Below are 16,192 nucleotides of genomic sequence, written 5' to 3'. Positions count from 1 at the left end.
TTAAGTAACTTTAATGATAGAGAATTCTCTTTTTATTAGGGATAATATGCAAGGGTCTCATTATACTGAAAACACGGCTAATAGTTTAATATTGATATTATTGCCTGTTTAATCAAGCTATAATGTAGCAATACTTAAATTGTGATCACTGCTTTGAATAATATAATTTCGATAATAGTAGTTTATTTAATTTTGTTATCCAATTACTATTTACTATAATGATTCATACTTTTTCTCTTAGTCACCATAAATGCGTGTTTACTATGACCACAAGATTATAACGTGTCAATATTATAAATGTTTAGGAGCATTTACATAAATTGTTTTCTTGTGATGGGATCAATCTTATCCACCATACTACCATATCTAAAAGTGCTGCTTCTTTAGCGTCATTTATCTGCAAATGATGGTCTGTTACCCATTCTGAAACACAATACTTTGATACCCAGGAGAATCTTGCATTTCACATCTATAATGATCGCAAGGATTTAAGTAAGTTTGGTCATTATTTGAAAAGTATTTTTGTCTCTCAAACTTTCTGATAACTCTTCTTATGATAGATAGATCTTTCGTTCGAGAATTTATCTATTTACATGGAACAGGAACTAAATAGTACTTTTATGTTTGAAGAAATAAAAAAAAAATGCTCCAAATACTTTCTGATACTAAGTAACAATAATAAGTGTGAACACGTCGAACAGAGCTATTTGAGGTAGGCTTAAAACCGTTTTGTCTGAATTGATTACATTGATCTTATTTCTTTCATGTTTAGTGTCATTCTGCAGCCATCATTAAAACATTTGCAATCTTTCACGTTTTGTTTCCGGTTTTAAATTGTTCTAATTCTCATTGTATCGGTTAAATATTCCAATATGATCTCATATGTCATCAACAGCTTCACGTAATTATTTCTCTCGATCTTCAGATTATTGCCTGTAGATTTTCTGCAAAAATTATACAAAAATACTCAGATAGCTTCACACTGAATTAATGAATCTCTTACTGTTTTTGAAACAGACTTGTACGTCGGCGGACTAATATTACTGAAATGTGTTAAACTGATATACTCGTTTACATGTTATTCCAGCATTCCAGTAATTGTTATTTTTCGGCATGACTTGTATTGGTCTGAAACAACAAAAAAAAAAGAATTAATAATAAAAAAAATATAACTATACGGTTAAGGAATCTCCACGAGAACGAAATAAAATAAAAAAAAATAAAAATCCGAAAAAAAAATATACTTTATAAATGGCTACGCTAAATATTCTTTCTTCGCGATGCTTCCTAGAACCCTTTTCATATTCTTATGTATATATCTAATTTTATATTTTTTTAGCCTACTACAAAGAAATAAACACTAACACATCCTTTGATCCTCTGAATGTATGCCAAGAGTACAACCAACAACCATATCACATGATAGTTGAGCTCGAAGTAACCAGTGAAGTAACTATCATTGGTAGTACTGGTTCAGTTTTGGGGGACTGATTTTCCCTTACATTGTCATGTACGACAACTTGCTAAACTTTTTCATATGAAATATTGAAATTGTGACATCAGTTTGCTGCAAATCACAATTTTACTTAATCTCCATGTGCAAAATTTTACAAAAACGAGAATATGCCACGGATTTTACATTGTTGATTAAATGGGGAAGAAGGGTAAATGAATATTTACCCTTTTAAATCAAATGGATTTTTATGTTCGGAATAATGTAGGTAGGAATTTTTAACTCGGCAACGGGGGTCCCCCAAAATTTGTGCCGGCTGAAGCTGGGCTGAGATCTATTAGTAGATCTTGTTTGCAATTTTTTTTTGATGTAATATTTGAGTCACCTCGAGTAGATTCTTTCGCTAGTACCAACAAACAAACGAAATTCTATTTAACAATATCCCTGTAAATTTTTTGTCGACATATTAAATAATGTCAAAAGGAACAATTAAGAGAAAGTCGAAACCAATTCCCGAGTGGAAAAATGAGAAAGAGAAATATATAATACTTGCGAAAAAAAAAGCAGGGATATGGACAAGAGTAGCAAACTATATTTTCGAGCATCAGATTGGTAAGTTTTAATAATTTCACTTCTATTGAGTTTTTTTAGCTTATAAAATAAATTGAATTGAAAAGTTTTATATAATTGACACGAATTTTTTTTCGCGTTTAGAGTTGCCTTTGAAAATCATAAGTGCAATAATTTTATCTTATTTGGTTAATCCTACTCCACAAAATCCTTTTTCCAAGTTTCTTTTCTTATCATATCCTATACAGAAAAGTTCTTCAGATGAAATCCAATATGGGAAAGGATACTGGGATATCGCATACATAGTCTTCTGGATATTAGTACTCACATTTATTAGAGAGTTTACAATGCAGTATTTGCTAAAATCTTTTGCATTATACGCAGGAATAAAAACAAAAAGTTTGACAAGATTCATGGAGCAAGGATATATTTTTATTTATTGTCTCATATCAACATCGGCTGGCTCAGTAAGTTGCAATCACGATATTTTACATGAATTGTTAGATAATGCATTGAATTTGATCAGTTAACCTAAATCTGTTGAAAAGAATAAGCGAAATTATATTAGATCAGGAGATCTTGGAAAATCAAGATTTAGAGAAAGGTTATCATAATGGAAAAAGCTAATGCTATTTATCATTATTTTGTAGTATATAATGAGCCAAGGTCCTTACGGGTATTTCAATACCAAATACTTGTGGATTGACTATCCGCATTTTTTAATGAGTCCTTCTTTGAAACATTATTACCTTATTCAATTTGCATTTTGGCTTCAACAAATTACTGTTCTCCTACTTAAAATTGAAAAACCTCGTAAAGATTTCGTCGAGATGGCAGCACATCATATTATAACGTGTTTGTTGATCGGAGGCAGTTATTTATTCAACTTCACAAGAATGGGGAATACGGTATTTGTTACAATGGATTTCACTGATATTTGGTTATCGGTAAGTAACCGTATAAGGGGAAGGAAGGGAAGTGATATGTTTGTAAATAGCTGATGTTTTCCTTTTTTCTTAAGAGGAGAATGAGTAAAAAGCAAATCAAATAAATATCCGAACAATAGTTGAAAGTCTTTATCATTTATACTTTAACTTTATTGATGCTATTTCCTTTCAATTATAGTTCGCCAAATGCCTCAAATACTTGGAGCTTCCGAGCATCATCACCGATATGATGTTTGTAATCTTTATGATTACTTGGATATATACAAGACATTATCTTTATGGATTAATTATCTGGACTACATATGCTGAGTCATGTTTACCAGAAAATAACAAGTGCATATGGGATCCATTAAATGGATATTGGTTAACTTGGTGGTCCAAGTACATCATTTTGTTTGGATTAGTACTCTTACAGATTTTGATGGTCTATTGGTTCTCACTTATTTTACGTGTTGCATGGAGAGTTGTTACTGGTAAAAATGCCGAAGATACAAGGAGTGATATTGAAGAGTAAGTAATCATGTTTGCTCCTAAATATAGTAACTTTAAGTGTGAAAATCTTATTCTTATTTAATTATCGAACTTAGTGATGATGATAACATTATAGTAAATCCGGAGGAATGTAAGTATACTAAAAATAAATAAATAGTTTACTGTATTGTAAAAATGATTTAAATTATTAAAAAACGGTATATTTGGGGGGAAAGGGTTATTAACGAGTTGGTTTTGCATATTTATAATGTTAATATAATGACATATTCAATTTATTTTGTTAAAAAAAATTTTTTTTTTTTCATAATTTTATTTAATAGTTATATTAATTTTCCATAATTTGGTTTTTTTTAATAAAATAATAATTTAATAAAGATATGAATTATGAATTGAAATGCAATTATTTCATAATTAATTTTTATAGTTCTATTAAAAAAATTTATTTTCAGAATATATATATATATATATATATATATATTCATTATATACATATATAAAAATTACTAATGCCTACAATAATCAATTGTTATTCAACTAACATTGAAAAAAATTAACGTGAAAAATAAGTTGAAATATCAAATCATCAAAAATCTTTATAAATTCATCATTTGTTTATAATATTTAATCCAGTTTTGCCGTCTTTACTTCACTACTTTTTCCTTGTTCTTTCTGTTCAGGTTCAAACCATTCTTCCGGTACTATCATTAATTGTCTACCAATTGTACCAAAACATACACATGATGAATAAAGAATACACTAGAAAGATATATAAAAAACGTATTAATACTTTTTATAAAAATGGTTCTTTTAAAGATTATAAAAATAAATACCGGAATCCATGATCGTACACCGAAAAAATCAGCGTGCGTGAAACTTAATTTAAAAATTAAATTATATTAAATATTGAAAACTAAAACTAAAAAAAGGAAAAATTCTAAATTCTTTAAATTGATTAATCTCTTACCTATAGATACCGTTTGATACAAGCATATACATGACACCCGTTCCTATTGAAGAAAATAACGTGGACATCATAAATCCATGTGAAGTTCGATCAAATAGGAACCATAATACGATCGATATCAATGCTAATGTACAAGAAACTTGATAATTGCTATTCCATGATAATTTCTATATAATTATAATATTACATTATAAGAAAATATTTAATTAATACATTAAATTTTGATTAAAATAAAATAAATTTGAAACCAACCGTAGCAGCATATGCGACACCAATAAAACCTCCCATACATCTAAATAAAAAAAAAATGGAATCAATATATTGATATCATAGAATAAACAAAAATCTTTTATTATTTAAATTTCAATAATACCTCATGACATTACTCCATTCTCTTTGAAATTCTTGTGGTTTTCGCATAAACCAATAATCAGCAAAAGGGAATAAAGAACCTACTAAAACAGCGGAAGCACCACATGTTGGTGGAATCCAAGCAGCAGTATCAATTAATTTTGGAATATCTTTTGGATATTCTGTTATATGATTTTGAGTAAGTAAATGATCTATCACAAAAGAAGTTAAAGATCCAAGTAAAAAGAGAGTTAAAAATCTTGGAGGATAATAACTTAGAAATTTATAGTTATCATTTTTTTGTGTAAGTTTAGCAAGCTGTGGTACAGCACTCATATTTGATAAATTTAAATTTTGTTGAGAATTAGGTGTAAAATTTTTTTTAATTTCAGTTGAAGTTGAGGACTTGATTAATTTTAAAGATTTATTATTGATGGAATTATTATTATTATTATTATTATTATTAGAATGAATTCGTGAAATTGAAGATTTGGACCTTTTATGTGTTGGTTTTGTTTGTTTCACAATTTTTGAATTTTTGTTTGTTATTGGCGTTTGATCTATAGCTGTAGCTTTAATTAACGTTTCAATTGAAATCGTAAATGTATTGTTATCTTTCAAAAGTGCGAACAAGTTACCAGTACTAGTATTAGAAGGGGTATATGTTGCTATATTACTAGGGTTGTTAGGTGGAATTTGTGGCGCGTTAATAGGTGACATGTTGATTATTTATTATTTGGGTAAAATTGGGTAAAAATGTAAAAATGGTAAACAAAATAATTATCAATTTTTTCGTTTTTTACTTAAAAAAAAAAAATAAAAATAAAAAAATAAAAATTTTTTAAAAATATTTTGGAATTTTTTTGCGTGTCATTTTATATAAAAAAAATAAAATCTTTACGAAATATCGTAAACAGATTTGTTAAGATCTCTTTATCGCATTTATAATGTTGTGTAAACAGATTTAGTTTCGATAATAAAATTCACTTTCTTTCCACATGAGGTACAGCCTTTCTCAAAGATAAAGAAAAAAAGGCTAATTTAAAGTGAATTTTTTTTTTAGTTATTTCCGCATTGTTTATATACAGCAAATATATGTATATATCGTCTATCTTACATATCTTACACAATCAATTGAACCACGTATTTGTTTTCATTCTTTTATTTAATTTTAATGTAAATCATACGATTCTCTTTTTTTGTAATATTTTTTCCCGTTTTTAAATTATAATAACTATTGTAAGTTATCATAAACCATTAACAATGTGAAATTACCGTTTCTGAATGGTTGAAAAAAAATCATGCAATTTTTTTTATTTAAATTTGTGGCGTGATTATTCATTAGATCCAATCCCCCTACTTCACTAATAATGGAAGAAGAAACAAAAATCATTGTTCATAGATGACGCGATGTAACAAGAAAATATGAAAAAAAAATAAATTGTGGTTGCAATTCATACTATGATTACGACAATCAAGTTTAGAAAATGGGCTTTTTTGACTTCTTTGTTACACCCGCTAAATCTTCTAGATTGAATTATAAAATATAATTTCTTCAATTTATATATATATATTTTTATTTTTATTTTTTTTTCGTTTCAGTTGAATTTGTTCTGATTTACTTTGTATTACCAAATTTAGATTATAATTATGTAAATTCGGAAATTATATAAGATAGAAAGAAATGATAGGATCATTTGATGCACTCTCCCATTTCACCGAGTATTTTGCATTTAATATATAATAATCAATGTTACAAATTATCCACCAAAATTTTTGATTGGCTCTTTGATAATCATCTCATAATTTACCTACTAGTTACGATTTTTACAAGAGCATTTAAAAATTTTTATATAAGTTAATTATGTATAAAAAATTTTTTTAATTAAAATTAAAATACTTAATAAAATTTAAAAATTTTTTTATAAAGTTTTATAATTTTATATCTACAATAAAAATTTTAAAATTCGAACTATTACTATTATCATTGAAGTTTCGTTTGTTTAAATTTTATAAAAGCTCAACAATTTTTAAATTAGATTAAAGTCACTTACAAAAATACCGTAGTAACCGCATATTATATTTATATGTTCTCATAGTGGGAAAATAAATTTTAATAGAAGTCTGACTGTATTATTGAACAGATTTAGTAGCTGATGAAGTATCTCAAAACTCTCAAACTCCTTAGGGCACGAGGGCACACGAGAGCACGAGTCACGAGAACACGAGAATCAATAAAATCTGTGTGACATCAGACACTTGAGTTTGTTTGCATATATAAAAACACGTCTTTTTTTTTAGGAATTATTGTTACGTCACGTACGTCACGTTATTCTTAGATAACTATAAAAAGGTTCATCGCGTCAAAACATTTACTTATTTACCCTTTTCTTTAATATAAACTAGACTAGAGTACTTTAGCTTTTTTCGATAAAGTAGGAATGGAAAATAAAGAAAATGCTAATAATGATATTTACCGTCCAAAAATTCTTTTACCATCAATATCTAATTTACCAAACCCTTTAACTTCCTTTCATAATCATGAAAGTACGGACGCTATTTTTCGTGGAAGCTTCGCCCAAGTTAATTTTCCTAATCAATCTCCTTTGAGTGCGAGAAGTCCTACTCAACCTTTTGAAGGTTCTACTATAAAACAAGAACTTAATACTTCAATTCCTAAATTTTATGCACCAAATATAAATTATGATCCAAATAGTACGTCTTATACGACAACTTATTGGCCGACGTATTATTCTAATAATTATCAGTCTAATAGGGATATCAATGGTTCAACTGGTCCCCCGTATAACGTATCAACATGGTCTTCAAGCGACAATATGTCATCATATAATAATAATAATAATAGACAGGAATGTTTAGAAAGCCCGCTTCCTACGCGTTCATTTATTTCGTATAATAATAATAACAACAATAATAATGATGGTAGATATCTACCACCTCTTACTCCGAATTTTCATTCTATTATTAATTCTGCACCATCATCTCATCATTTGGGTCGTAATTCTGCTTTTACCAATGTACAACGAAGAAAATCCGATATTATTGAAGATCAACCCTCAAAATTTGGAAATGGAGTTCTTGAAGGTAATAACAACTTACCGGAGATTCAACATGCTAACATAAAGTTTGATAATCCTTTTATTCAAGAAAATATTGGTATGTAACATTAATATATATTTTCTTTCTCTCTTTTTTTTTTTTAAAAAAAAAAAAAATCATTTAAAGTTGTATTTTGTATTTAAGACTCAATTTTATTAGGTCTTCTCCCAGAAGAAACTATAAAGAGAGAAAATTATGATGAGACACCTAAAACTGAGGGAGGCAAAGAAAAGAAGAAATGTCGTTCGAATTGGACTAGAAAGGAAACCAGATCATTGATCTCCGCTGTTAAATTAAAGCATAAGTTGCTGTTAGCGGCACAACGTAATGCCGATAAATCTAGGATTTGGAGTGATATGTTTTCGGATCATTGCACAAGATTTTCGGGAAGAACTTTGAAAGCCTTCAAATTAAGGTAAATTTAGTCTTGACTTTTTCTTATTGTTTATACTGTATATACTTTTAATAAATTATATTTAATAAATTATATTTAATAAATTATATTTAATAAATTATATTATATTAATTATATAAAAAGGTGGGCTCGATTGGCTGCAGATTATAGTTCGGTATATGGTTGCATTAAATCAGGTGTTGAACCTATGGATTTCGATTATTATGATGAGATGAAGGAGATATTTGGTGATGAAGTTATTACGAGTAATAAAACTATTAAATTATCTGCTAATTCAATACCAACATTAAAAAGGAAATTTAATGATAAAGATGAAGAGGTAGCTGGAAATTCGCAAATTGAAATATCAGAGGAAGATTCGGAGGATCATTCATTGGTACCAAAAACATCATCACCAAATTCACCTACACCGTCAAGTTTTGATGAGCTTAACGGTATTGAAGGAATATCTTCGTTTCGGCAATCAAAAAGAATCAAAGTTGACGAAGAAGTAAAGATTGTACTTCAAGAGGTTGAAAATACTCAACGTAAATGCAAAAAGATAATTGAACAATTGAAAGATATTACCAAATAACTTTAATTTTGTTAATATAGTTGATACTGCGGCAAAGTCAAAAAAAAAAAGTTCTCACATTTCCAAATATAATAATAATTTTGAAATAAAAATTTAATTGTCTAAGCCACACTTGTCAATCTTATATTTGGAAAAAAAAATTTTTTTTTTATCCTTTTTTTTTTAGCCACATTTGTCAATCTTACATATTTGGAAAAAAAAAATTTTTTTTTATTTTTTATTTTTTTTTTTAAAAAAAAAGAATGAGTAAGGAAATTCTTTTAGAAATTAATAAGCATGTAGCAACGATAACTTTAAATAAGCCAGAACGTGGCAATTCATTAACACTTTCAATGATAAATGAATTCCTTTCAATATTTCGAGAATTAGAAAATAATTCTTCTATTAGTATAATAATTATAACAGGGAAAGGGAAATATTTTTGTACAGGAATGGATTTACAACGAACAAACATAACTTCCACCCCTTTAACTTCTTCCTTTTCCAAAAATAACAATAATAACAATAAAATTGATTCAATTGAAAATGGTTCATTAAAAACCTATGAAATAGGAACATTATTTTATAATACTATAAAATCATCAAAAAAAGTTATTATATCAAAAATAAATGGACCAGTATTAGGTGGTGGTATAGGATTAATGTTTGTAACAGATATAAGGATATGTAATGAAAAAAATTTTTATTTTTGTTTTAATGAAGTTAAAGTTGGATTATTACCAGCGATTATATCACAATATATTGTACCTGAATTAGGATTATTTAAAACGAAACAATATATGTTAACGGGTGAAAAAATTTTTACTAAACAAGCATTAAATGATGGAATTATTAGTACATCAGCAACTGATGATAATGATTTAAATAAAAAAGTTGAAGAATATACTAAAATGTTATTAAGTAGCGCACCAAAAGCCATGGGTAAAATAAAAAAATTGATACAAATTATTAATAGTACTGATATTAATGATGATAAGAAAAAAGATTTTATTAAAGAGCAATTTATACAAATGATGAATTCTGAAGAAGCTATTCATGGTATAAAAGCTTTTAGTATGAAACAAATACCTGATTGGTTTAAATCAAATATGTGATTAATAGACATAGTTCTTGAAGGAAAAGAAAAGAAGATTTTAAATTTAAACTCACATTCTCTCTCTCTTTTTTATTATAATATTTTAGTTTCATCTCGACATGTATATTTTTACTTTTTTTAAAATAAAATCAAATATATATATATATATTTTTACAATGAAAGTTATAAGACCTTTAAAAGAAAAGAAAAAAAATATTTAAAAGTTTACCGTCTCACAAAATGCTTTGAAAAAAATGAGGGGAGAACGTGTTACTTTCATAATTGGGGTGGATATGATTGTATTCTTTCCCTTCCATATCTTTTAAACTTAGATCCAAATCTTACCTTTAAACTAGTTGTTAAAGATGAGCAGATTCAGAATCTGGGGAGGTATACAAAATAACTGCTCATATTCCACCAAGAAATTCATATGTTCCCCAAAAACATGCAGCATCAATCCCATTAAGACTCAGTAAGACTCGTGCTTCCCCAAAATTCTTAAACAACTATTATCACACTCTATAATATTCTTCATAAATATAAAGACAGGAAGGTTAGATAGACCCATCCAATAAATGTGATCTGTTCGTTAAATGTCTCTGTTTTCTTTTTCCAAACCATTTTCTATGTAACCTTGTTTGTAAAGTTGCTTGTAAACGATATTTTTATTTTCAACTCGAAACTCTTCTAGACCATTTGAAATTACTACCATAGTACCATTCAATTCTTCATGACATAATTCATTAAATCGGATCATTAATTATTGAATCATTATATATTTTATAGAAATGTCCAGACACTATGTTATAACGAAAGATGCCTCCGTAACAACACCAAATGTACTTTCTAATTTAAGACGTATCTCCGCTGTTACATACTAGATCAAAAAACCAGTACCTAATGCAACTTTCAAAAGTCTCTTATACAACCAATTCACGAACAGCTCCACCATCTCGTTTATAACAACTTTTCTTCTCGCTTGTTACTCTTGTTATTTCATACTTTTAAATATTTGTCGCTTATACTATTCTTAAATAGTTTGTTTTTAATCCTTTCTTATAAAAAGACTTAACCTTGCCAAAAAGTCTCCGAACAAACTAACCTCAAGAAAGTTAGGTCGAGGGCCGAAGCGGCAAGGTTAGATTAAAGAAATCATAATAAAAAGGTTAATTCTTTATTTAAAGACTTAATTTTATGTCTTCTTGCAGATAAATCCTTTTCTTTACATTTTTGTTGTAGCCAAGAAGTAAAACTTTTGAGATTCTTCCTTTTCTATTTCTAACTATTGAAACACCATATGACATGATAACTGATAAACTGATAATCAAAAATTCCCAAATTCCCACCTCCACGTGACTTATTTCGTTACATGCAAGATACATTATCTCAGAACCTATAAAATCAAATCCTTTCAGTTATTGCTATAATTAGCATAATTCAAAATGCATATAATAAAAAAGGAAATTAATTTTTACTCATATGAGATAAATATTTCAACATCATACTTTCTATACTTTCTGTTGGATAAATAGGTAAAAAAAAGAAATGTATTAATAAAAATTTCTGGGCATGTTTTTTGAAGTCATTGAATTTTTTTTGTTTTTGATTTTGTTTCATCTTTTCATATATATATTGGTTTGTTCTGGGATTAAGCATGTAATATTATTAATATTGTAGTGCGTATAATGTATTATATACCTTTTATATTTATCTCAATGATTAAAATGATTCGTTTTTTTTATAGGATTTTATAGAATTGCAGATTGTGTGAAACGCATTGTATATATCCGGTAATTGTTTTCAAAATATCTTTAAAAAAAAAAATCTCTCCTTAAAATCTTAATCTCGGAAAAAACATTTTCTTAAAAATTCTCATGATCTGTGATTAGGCAAAGTCAATATAGAATAATAGTATTATTAATAATTTACAATAGGTTCTCAAAAAATCCAACAAGGCGAATAGTTAATCGGCATCTCTAACTTAATGCAGTATAAATGATTTTTTTTTTTTCTTGAAAAATATGATACTCGTAAAATTTTGTTATGGATCATCATCGGATTTTGATTGGACAATCATTCTAAAGATCTTTTATAGAAAAAAAAAACATTCACACTACATAAATGTTTGCTATTTCTGTGATTTCTGTGCAACTATGTGATAGACGTGACGAATGAACCGAGCCATTCTTATTTTTTTTTTCCTAGATGTTCTTTTTATAATTAAATAGGTAATAATTCTAGAATATTGGATCTAAAAGAAACGCGGAGTATTAAAATGTTAATTTAGTAACTTAAATAAATTCCTTGCATTCAAAATTTCCAAGTTTGTAAGTTTGTTAGAATCTAAAAATATTTTATTAAAATAATTCCCACATGTATGATCGGCCGTACGGGAAATGCCTTTAGTTTTATTAAAAATTAAAGTTCGATGACAAATTTTGATGTGTAGTGTTCGTGTTATCGTGTAACAATACAAATATATTTATATTATTTCTTAGGCATTTTTCTCAAAATTAAAAAATTCCCATCCTCCTTTCTTTTCTTATTTTTCTTCAAAATGTCATCCTCACCTATAAAACACGCTCTTTCAATATCCACCTCTACTAACGATGAACATTTAGATTTAATCGGTGAAATACCGACCAAAACATATAAAGATATTCTTAAAATATTAGGGGATAATGAAAGTAACATGTGAGTTTCTAATTATATTTTCTGCAAGCGTTTGTTTAGGGAATATGTTTGATGATGAACTAAATTTCATCAATTTTAGCACACATAATTATGCTCTAAAAGAAACAATTACGTTAATGGAAAACTTGGCTGATTGTTCTAAAGAGGATATTAAAATGGGTATGATTTCTTTCTTCCTTATGTCACGTGATGTAATCTTAACCTTACGATTAAAAAAGCTTTTTTTCCTTTTAGGAATGGAAGTTTTTGTTCCAAAAGCGGCGGGACATATTTCAAATCTCAAATGGCAATATTATGGAGACTCTACTGCGAGACTCGAACTTATCCTGTAAATATACATTGTTTATCGTTATTATTAAATTTCAATACATGTAGTGATTAACGAACGACTCCTAAAATTCTTTCTTCAGCCATGCCATGTCTTCGGTATTGCATATACTCTCCAAATTTGTTAACAAGCTTGAAGCAGATACTCGCGATTCCCTTTATAAGTCCATTTCTAAATTCTGGGCAATTTATAGAAATTCGAAGTGTATTAATGCAAATATTGTGTTCTCCCTCCGTGAAATTCGAAATTGCTTACGACTAATTAAAGATGATCAGACGTATAAGTCTAACGTACAAATAAGTTTTGAAACTATTATCAATGTTCTCCAGGAAGAATATGTGTCTGCTTTTCTTACCTTTATTCAACTCTTGAACGTAAGTAACACGCACCTTTTTTTCATTTACTTAGCACATTATTGTGTCACTTCAAAACGTGTTATAATAATATATGCATACTTTTTTTCAGTTCGAGTATGCAACCGGGGATTGGTATTATGAATGGAAAAGTATTCGCAATAAATATTTTAAATTGCGCAAAAAATCTTCGAGAAAAAATTTTGGAAAAAGAGCTATCAGTTTTTGTAAAGAACTAATTAAATTATCAGATGAAGAATTTAAAAGGGTAGAAAGAAAAAATACGAAATATCGTAATCTTGAATATAAAATGTTAAAATATGGAGGGTAAATAATTAAAAATTTTTGTTTTTTTTTTCTGTTTTTTTTTTCATTTTAAATTTACTTAACATCTAAAATTTTTTGTTATTACTATTTTAGTGCAATGATTAATTGCTCTTTACCTGATCATATTGACACTCTTTTACTCGGATATCTACACTTAATTCAACGGCTTCTTGAAGAATTTTTTCCTCATATAAGCGGATATGATAAAGAAATAGTTTCATTCTGTAATGAAATAATTCAAACAAACATAAAAAAACAGTTAACATTTAAGGCTATAGAAATTTTGTATATCATATATGTCGTAAAAGGAAATGTTAACAATGAGGTAACCTTTTATTATTATTATTATTATTATTAATGTTATTATATATGTATATTTTTTTTTATTATTTTTAATTTCTTACACTCATTAAACCTTTTCAGTATTTTAAAGGTCTCATTACTTATAACCTTTCGCAACCTCCGCAATTTAAACCCGATAGTATTCTCATTGTCTCGCCTTCTTCGTTTCAATTTAACCCACCTGACTCTGCTGCTTCGGACTTTACTTCGTTTTCTACGCCACCACAATCCCCTTCTGCTTCATCTATAGAAGAAAATCAAGATCGACAAAGTAAAATATCGAGTGTTCGGAAATTTACAGCACATTTTCAAAGAGTTCAATCATTTAGTGTTACAAATACCATTGACGTTGATAACATAATTGATGATGTAATTAAGTTATTTAAAGATCGACGTAAGACCGAAAATAATATTTATGAAATTAAAACAGAATTTGAAAAGCTATTAGATAATAAAGAAAATAGAATCGTTGATGAGGATCTTTTATCAAAACTAAAAACAATTTTAGAAGAGAAGGCACCACCACCATATGAACCTTCACCACCTTCACCCAATAAGAGGTTTATATCACTCTTTTCAAATTTTCCTTCGCTTAAAAAAAAGGATAAGAAAAAGAAAAGTAAAGAGGATAAAGAAATCCTTAAAAGACATGGAAAGGAAAGTGATAATAATTCTATATCTTCAGAGGAATTTGAAAATGAAAATGAAAATGTTGAAGAAAAAAATGTAGAAGAAAGCGAAAAAGTTAAAGAAAATGATAAAGTTGAAGAAAATGTAAAAGAAAACGAAAAAGTTAAAGAAAGTGAAAAAGTTGAAGAAATTGAAAAAGAAGAAAGCGAAAAAGTTAAAGAAAGTGATAAAGTTGAAGAAAATGTAGAAGAAAACGAAAAAGTTAAAGAAATTGAAAAAGTTGGAGAAATTGAAAGAGTTGAAGAAATTGAAAAAGTCGAAGAAATTGAAAAAGTTGAAGAAATTGAAAAAGTTGAAGAAATTGAAAAAGTCGAAGAAATTGAAGAAGTTGAAGAAGTAGAAGAAGTCGAAGAAGTCGAAGAAGTTGAAGAAATCGAAAAAGTTGAAGTAGAAAAAGTTGAAGAAATTGAAAAAGTTGAAGAAGTTGAAAAAGTTGAAGAAATTAATAAAGTTGAAGAAATTGAAAAAGTCGAAGAAATCGAAAAAGTTGAAGAAGTAGAAGAAGTCGAAGAAATTGAAAAAGTTGAAGTAGAAAAAGTTGAAGAAATTGAAAAAGTTGAAGAAGTAGAAGAAGTTGAAGAAATTGAAAAAGTTGAAGTAGAAAAAGTTGAAGAAATTGAAAAAGTTAAAGAAGTTGAAAAAGTTGAAGAAATTAATAAAGTTGAAGAAATTGAAGAAAGTGAAAAAGCTGAAAAAAATGCACAAGGGAGTGATAACGTTGAAGAAGAAAATGCAGAAGATAGCGAAAGTAAAAATAATAATATACCTACTATTATAATTAAAGAAGAAAAAGGAAATGAAGAAGTTGAAAAAGGAAATGTGGAAAAATTCAATCAGGAAATTGATGAAAAAACTTACCTTAATATAATAAACTACTACACTGTTAATCAAATAGTACAGCCAGAACAGCCAGAGCAGCTAGAATCAGAATCAACAATCTTTAAAACAATTAAAAAAGTTATTAAAGAAATTGAACATATTGTTGATATAGCTGCCAAAACTCATAAAGAAGCTGTTTTGAAATCTGCTAATAATTCTAGTACATCTGTTAATGTAATACCTGAAGTTGAAAAGGAACAAATATCGTAAAAAGTTGATATAGTAAAAATACTTAGAATTATGATTCTTTAAAATAACTTAAAAAAAAAATTAAGGTTGAATGTATTATGCTAAAGCTTAATGTAACTAATGAAAAAAATAGTTAAATTTATACAGTATATAGTAATTTAAAAATTTTAATTAATTTCTTTGTAAATTTAAATTTGATTAATAAAAACAATATACCACTTTTAATTTTTAAATTTATTCCTAAATACTATTTTTTTGCTTCAATATTGCATTGAAGCTCCTGTATACTCGATAAATAAGATTTCTTCTATCAATCTCGTCTCCCTATCTTGTTTGCTATACACTTCCTAAAGATAACCAATAACCTCTTGTTTTTGTAAAATTATTAAAAGTATCAGTACTGCCATTCTATAATGGGTGAGTGGTGCA

The 16,192-nt window shown here is 27.5% G+C and overlaps 5 protein-coding genes across 5 annotated transcripts; 4 read left to right on the top strand and 1 right to left on the bottom strand.

Annotated features, from left to right (window-relative positions):
- Nucleotides 1–1,841: 1,841 nt before the first annotated feature.
- On the top strand, nt 1,842–3,842 carry OCT59_003366 (uncharacterized protein). The gene is made up of 5 exons (XM_066145568.1): nt 1,842–2,065; nt 2,168–2,490; nt 2,674–2,970; nt 3,149–3,480; nt 3,558–3,842. The coding sequence occupies exons 1-5, from the start codon at nt 1,927–1,929 to the stop codon at nt 3,613–3,615; spliced, it is 1,149 nt and encodes a 382-aa protein (XP_065996277.1). The 5' UTR covers nt 1,842–1,926; the 3' UTR covers nt 3,616–3,842.
- A 40-nt stretch (nt 3,843–3,882) lies between these two features.
- Nucleotides 3,883–5,826, bottom strand: OCT59_003365 (uncharacterized protein). Its single transcript, XM_066145567.1, has 5 exons — nt 4,800–5,826; nt 4,679–4,718; nt 4,427–4,593; nt 4,293–4,335; nt 3,883–4,218 (listed from the first exon to the last, which is right to left on the bottom strand). Exons 1-5 carry the CDS (start codon nt 5,495–5,497, stop codon nt 4,084–4,086), a joined length of 1,083 nt encoding a protein of 360 aa, XP_065996276.1. The 5' UTR covers nt 5,498–5,826; the 3' UTR covers nt 3,883–4,083.
- Nucleotides 5,827–7,155: 1,329 nt separating this feature from the next.
- On the top strand, nt 7,156–9,010 carry OCT59_003364 (uncharacterized protein). The gene is made up of 3 exons (XM_025318070.2): nt 7,156–7,954; nt 8,042–8,312; nt 8,436–9,010. Exons 1-3 carry the CDS (start codon nt 7,219–7,221, stop codon nt 8,884–8,886), a joined length of 1,458 nt encoding a protein of 485 aa, XP_025176995.1. The 5' UTR covers nt 7,156–7,218; the 3' UTR covers nt 8,887–9,010.
- Nucleotides 9,011–9,120: 110 nt separating this feature from the next.
- On the top strand, nt 9,121–10,143 carry OCT59_003363 (uncharacterized protein). The gene has a single exon (XM_025318071.2). It carries the CDS (start codon nt 9,129–9,131, stop codon nt 9,978–9,980), a length of 852 nt encoding a protein of 283 aa, XP_025176996.1. The 5' UTR covers nt 9,121–9,128; the 3' UTR covers nt 9,981–10,143.
- A 2,375-nt stretch (nt 10,144–12,518) lies between these two features.
- OCT59_003362 (uncharacterized protein) lies at nt 12,519–15,784 on the top strand (the record flags this gene model as incomplete). The annotated part of the gene is made up of 7 exons (XM_066145565.1): nt 12,519–12,655; nt 12,735–12,814; nt 12,890–12,983; nt 13,066–13,357; nt 13,449–13,663; nt 13,757–13,988; nt 14,087–15,784. The coding sequence occupies 7 exons, from the start codon at nt 12,519–12,521 to the stop codon at nt 15,782–15,784; spliced, it is 2,748 nt and encodes a 915-aa protein (XP_065996275.1).
- Nucleotides 15,785–16,192: the final 408 nt, after the last annotated feature.

The sequence above is a fragment of the Rhizophagus irregularis genome, chromosome 11 (genome assembly GCF_026210795.1).
Source record: "Rhizophagus irregularis chromosome 11, complete sequence".
Taxonomy (NCBI): domain Eukaryota; kingdom Fungi; phylum Glomeromycota; class Glomeromycetes; order Glomerales; family Glomeraceae; genus Rhizophagus; species Rhizophagus irregularis.
The sequence above is the reverse complement of the archived record's forward strand: the minus strand, read 5'-3'. Positions and strand labels throughout refer to the sequence as shown.

Excerpts from the sequence above, each read along its gene's own strand:
- OCT59_003366 (XM_066145568.1), top strand. The coding sequence starts at position 1,927 with ATGTCAAAAGGAACAATTAAGAGAAAGTCGAAACCAATTCCCGAGTGG. Across the intron at positions 2,491-2,673 it reads TATCAACATCGGCTGGCTCA|TATATAATGAGCCAAGGTCC; the intron begins GTAAGTTGCAAT and ends ATTATTTTGTAG. Across the intron at positions 3,481-3,557 it reads ACAAGGAGTGATATTGAAGA|TGATGATGATAACATTATAG; the intron begins GTAAGTAATCAT and ends TATCGAACTTAG.
- OCT59_003365 (XM_066145567.1), bottom strand. The coding sequence starts at position 5,497 with ATGTCACCTATTAACGCGCCACAAATTCCACCTAACAACCCTAGTAAT. Across the intron at positions 4,336-4,426 it reads GTATCAAACGGTATCTATAG|TTTCACGCACGCTGATTTTT; the intron begins GTAAGAGATTAA and ends TTTTAAATTAAG. Across the intron at positions 4,219-4,292 it reads GTGTACGATCATGGATTCCG|TGTATTCTTTATTCATCATG; the intron begins GTATTTATTTTT and ends ATATCTTTCTAG.
- OCT59_003364 (XM_025318070.2), top strand. The coding sequence starts at position 7,219 with ATGGAAAATAAAGAAAATGCTAATAATGATATTTACCGTCCAAAAATT. Across the intron at positions 7,955-8,041 it reads TTTTATTCAAGAAAATATTG|ACTCAATTTTATTAGGTCTT; the intron begins GTATGTAACATT and ends TTTGTATTTAAG. Across the intron at positions 8,313-8,435 it reads TTGAAAGCCTTCAAATTAAG|GTGGGCTCGATTGGCTGCAG; the intron begins GTAAATTTAGTC and ends TTATATAAAAAG.
- OCT59_003363 (XM_025318071.2), top strand. The coding sequence starts at position 9,129 with ATGAGTAAGGAAATTCTTTTAGAAATTAATAAGCATGTAGCAACGATA.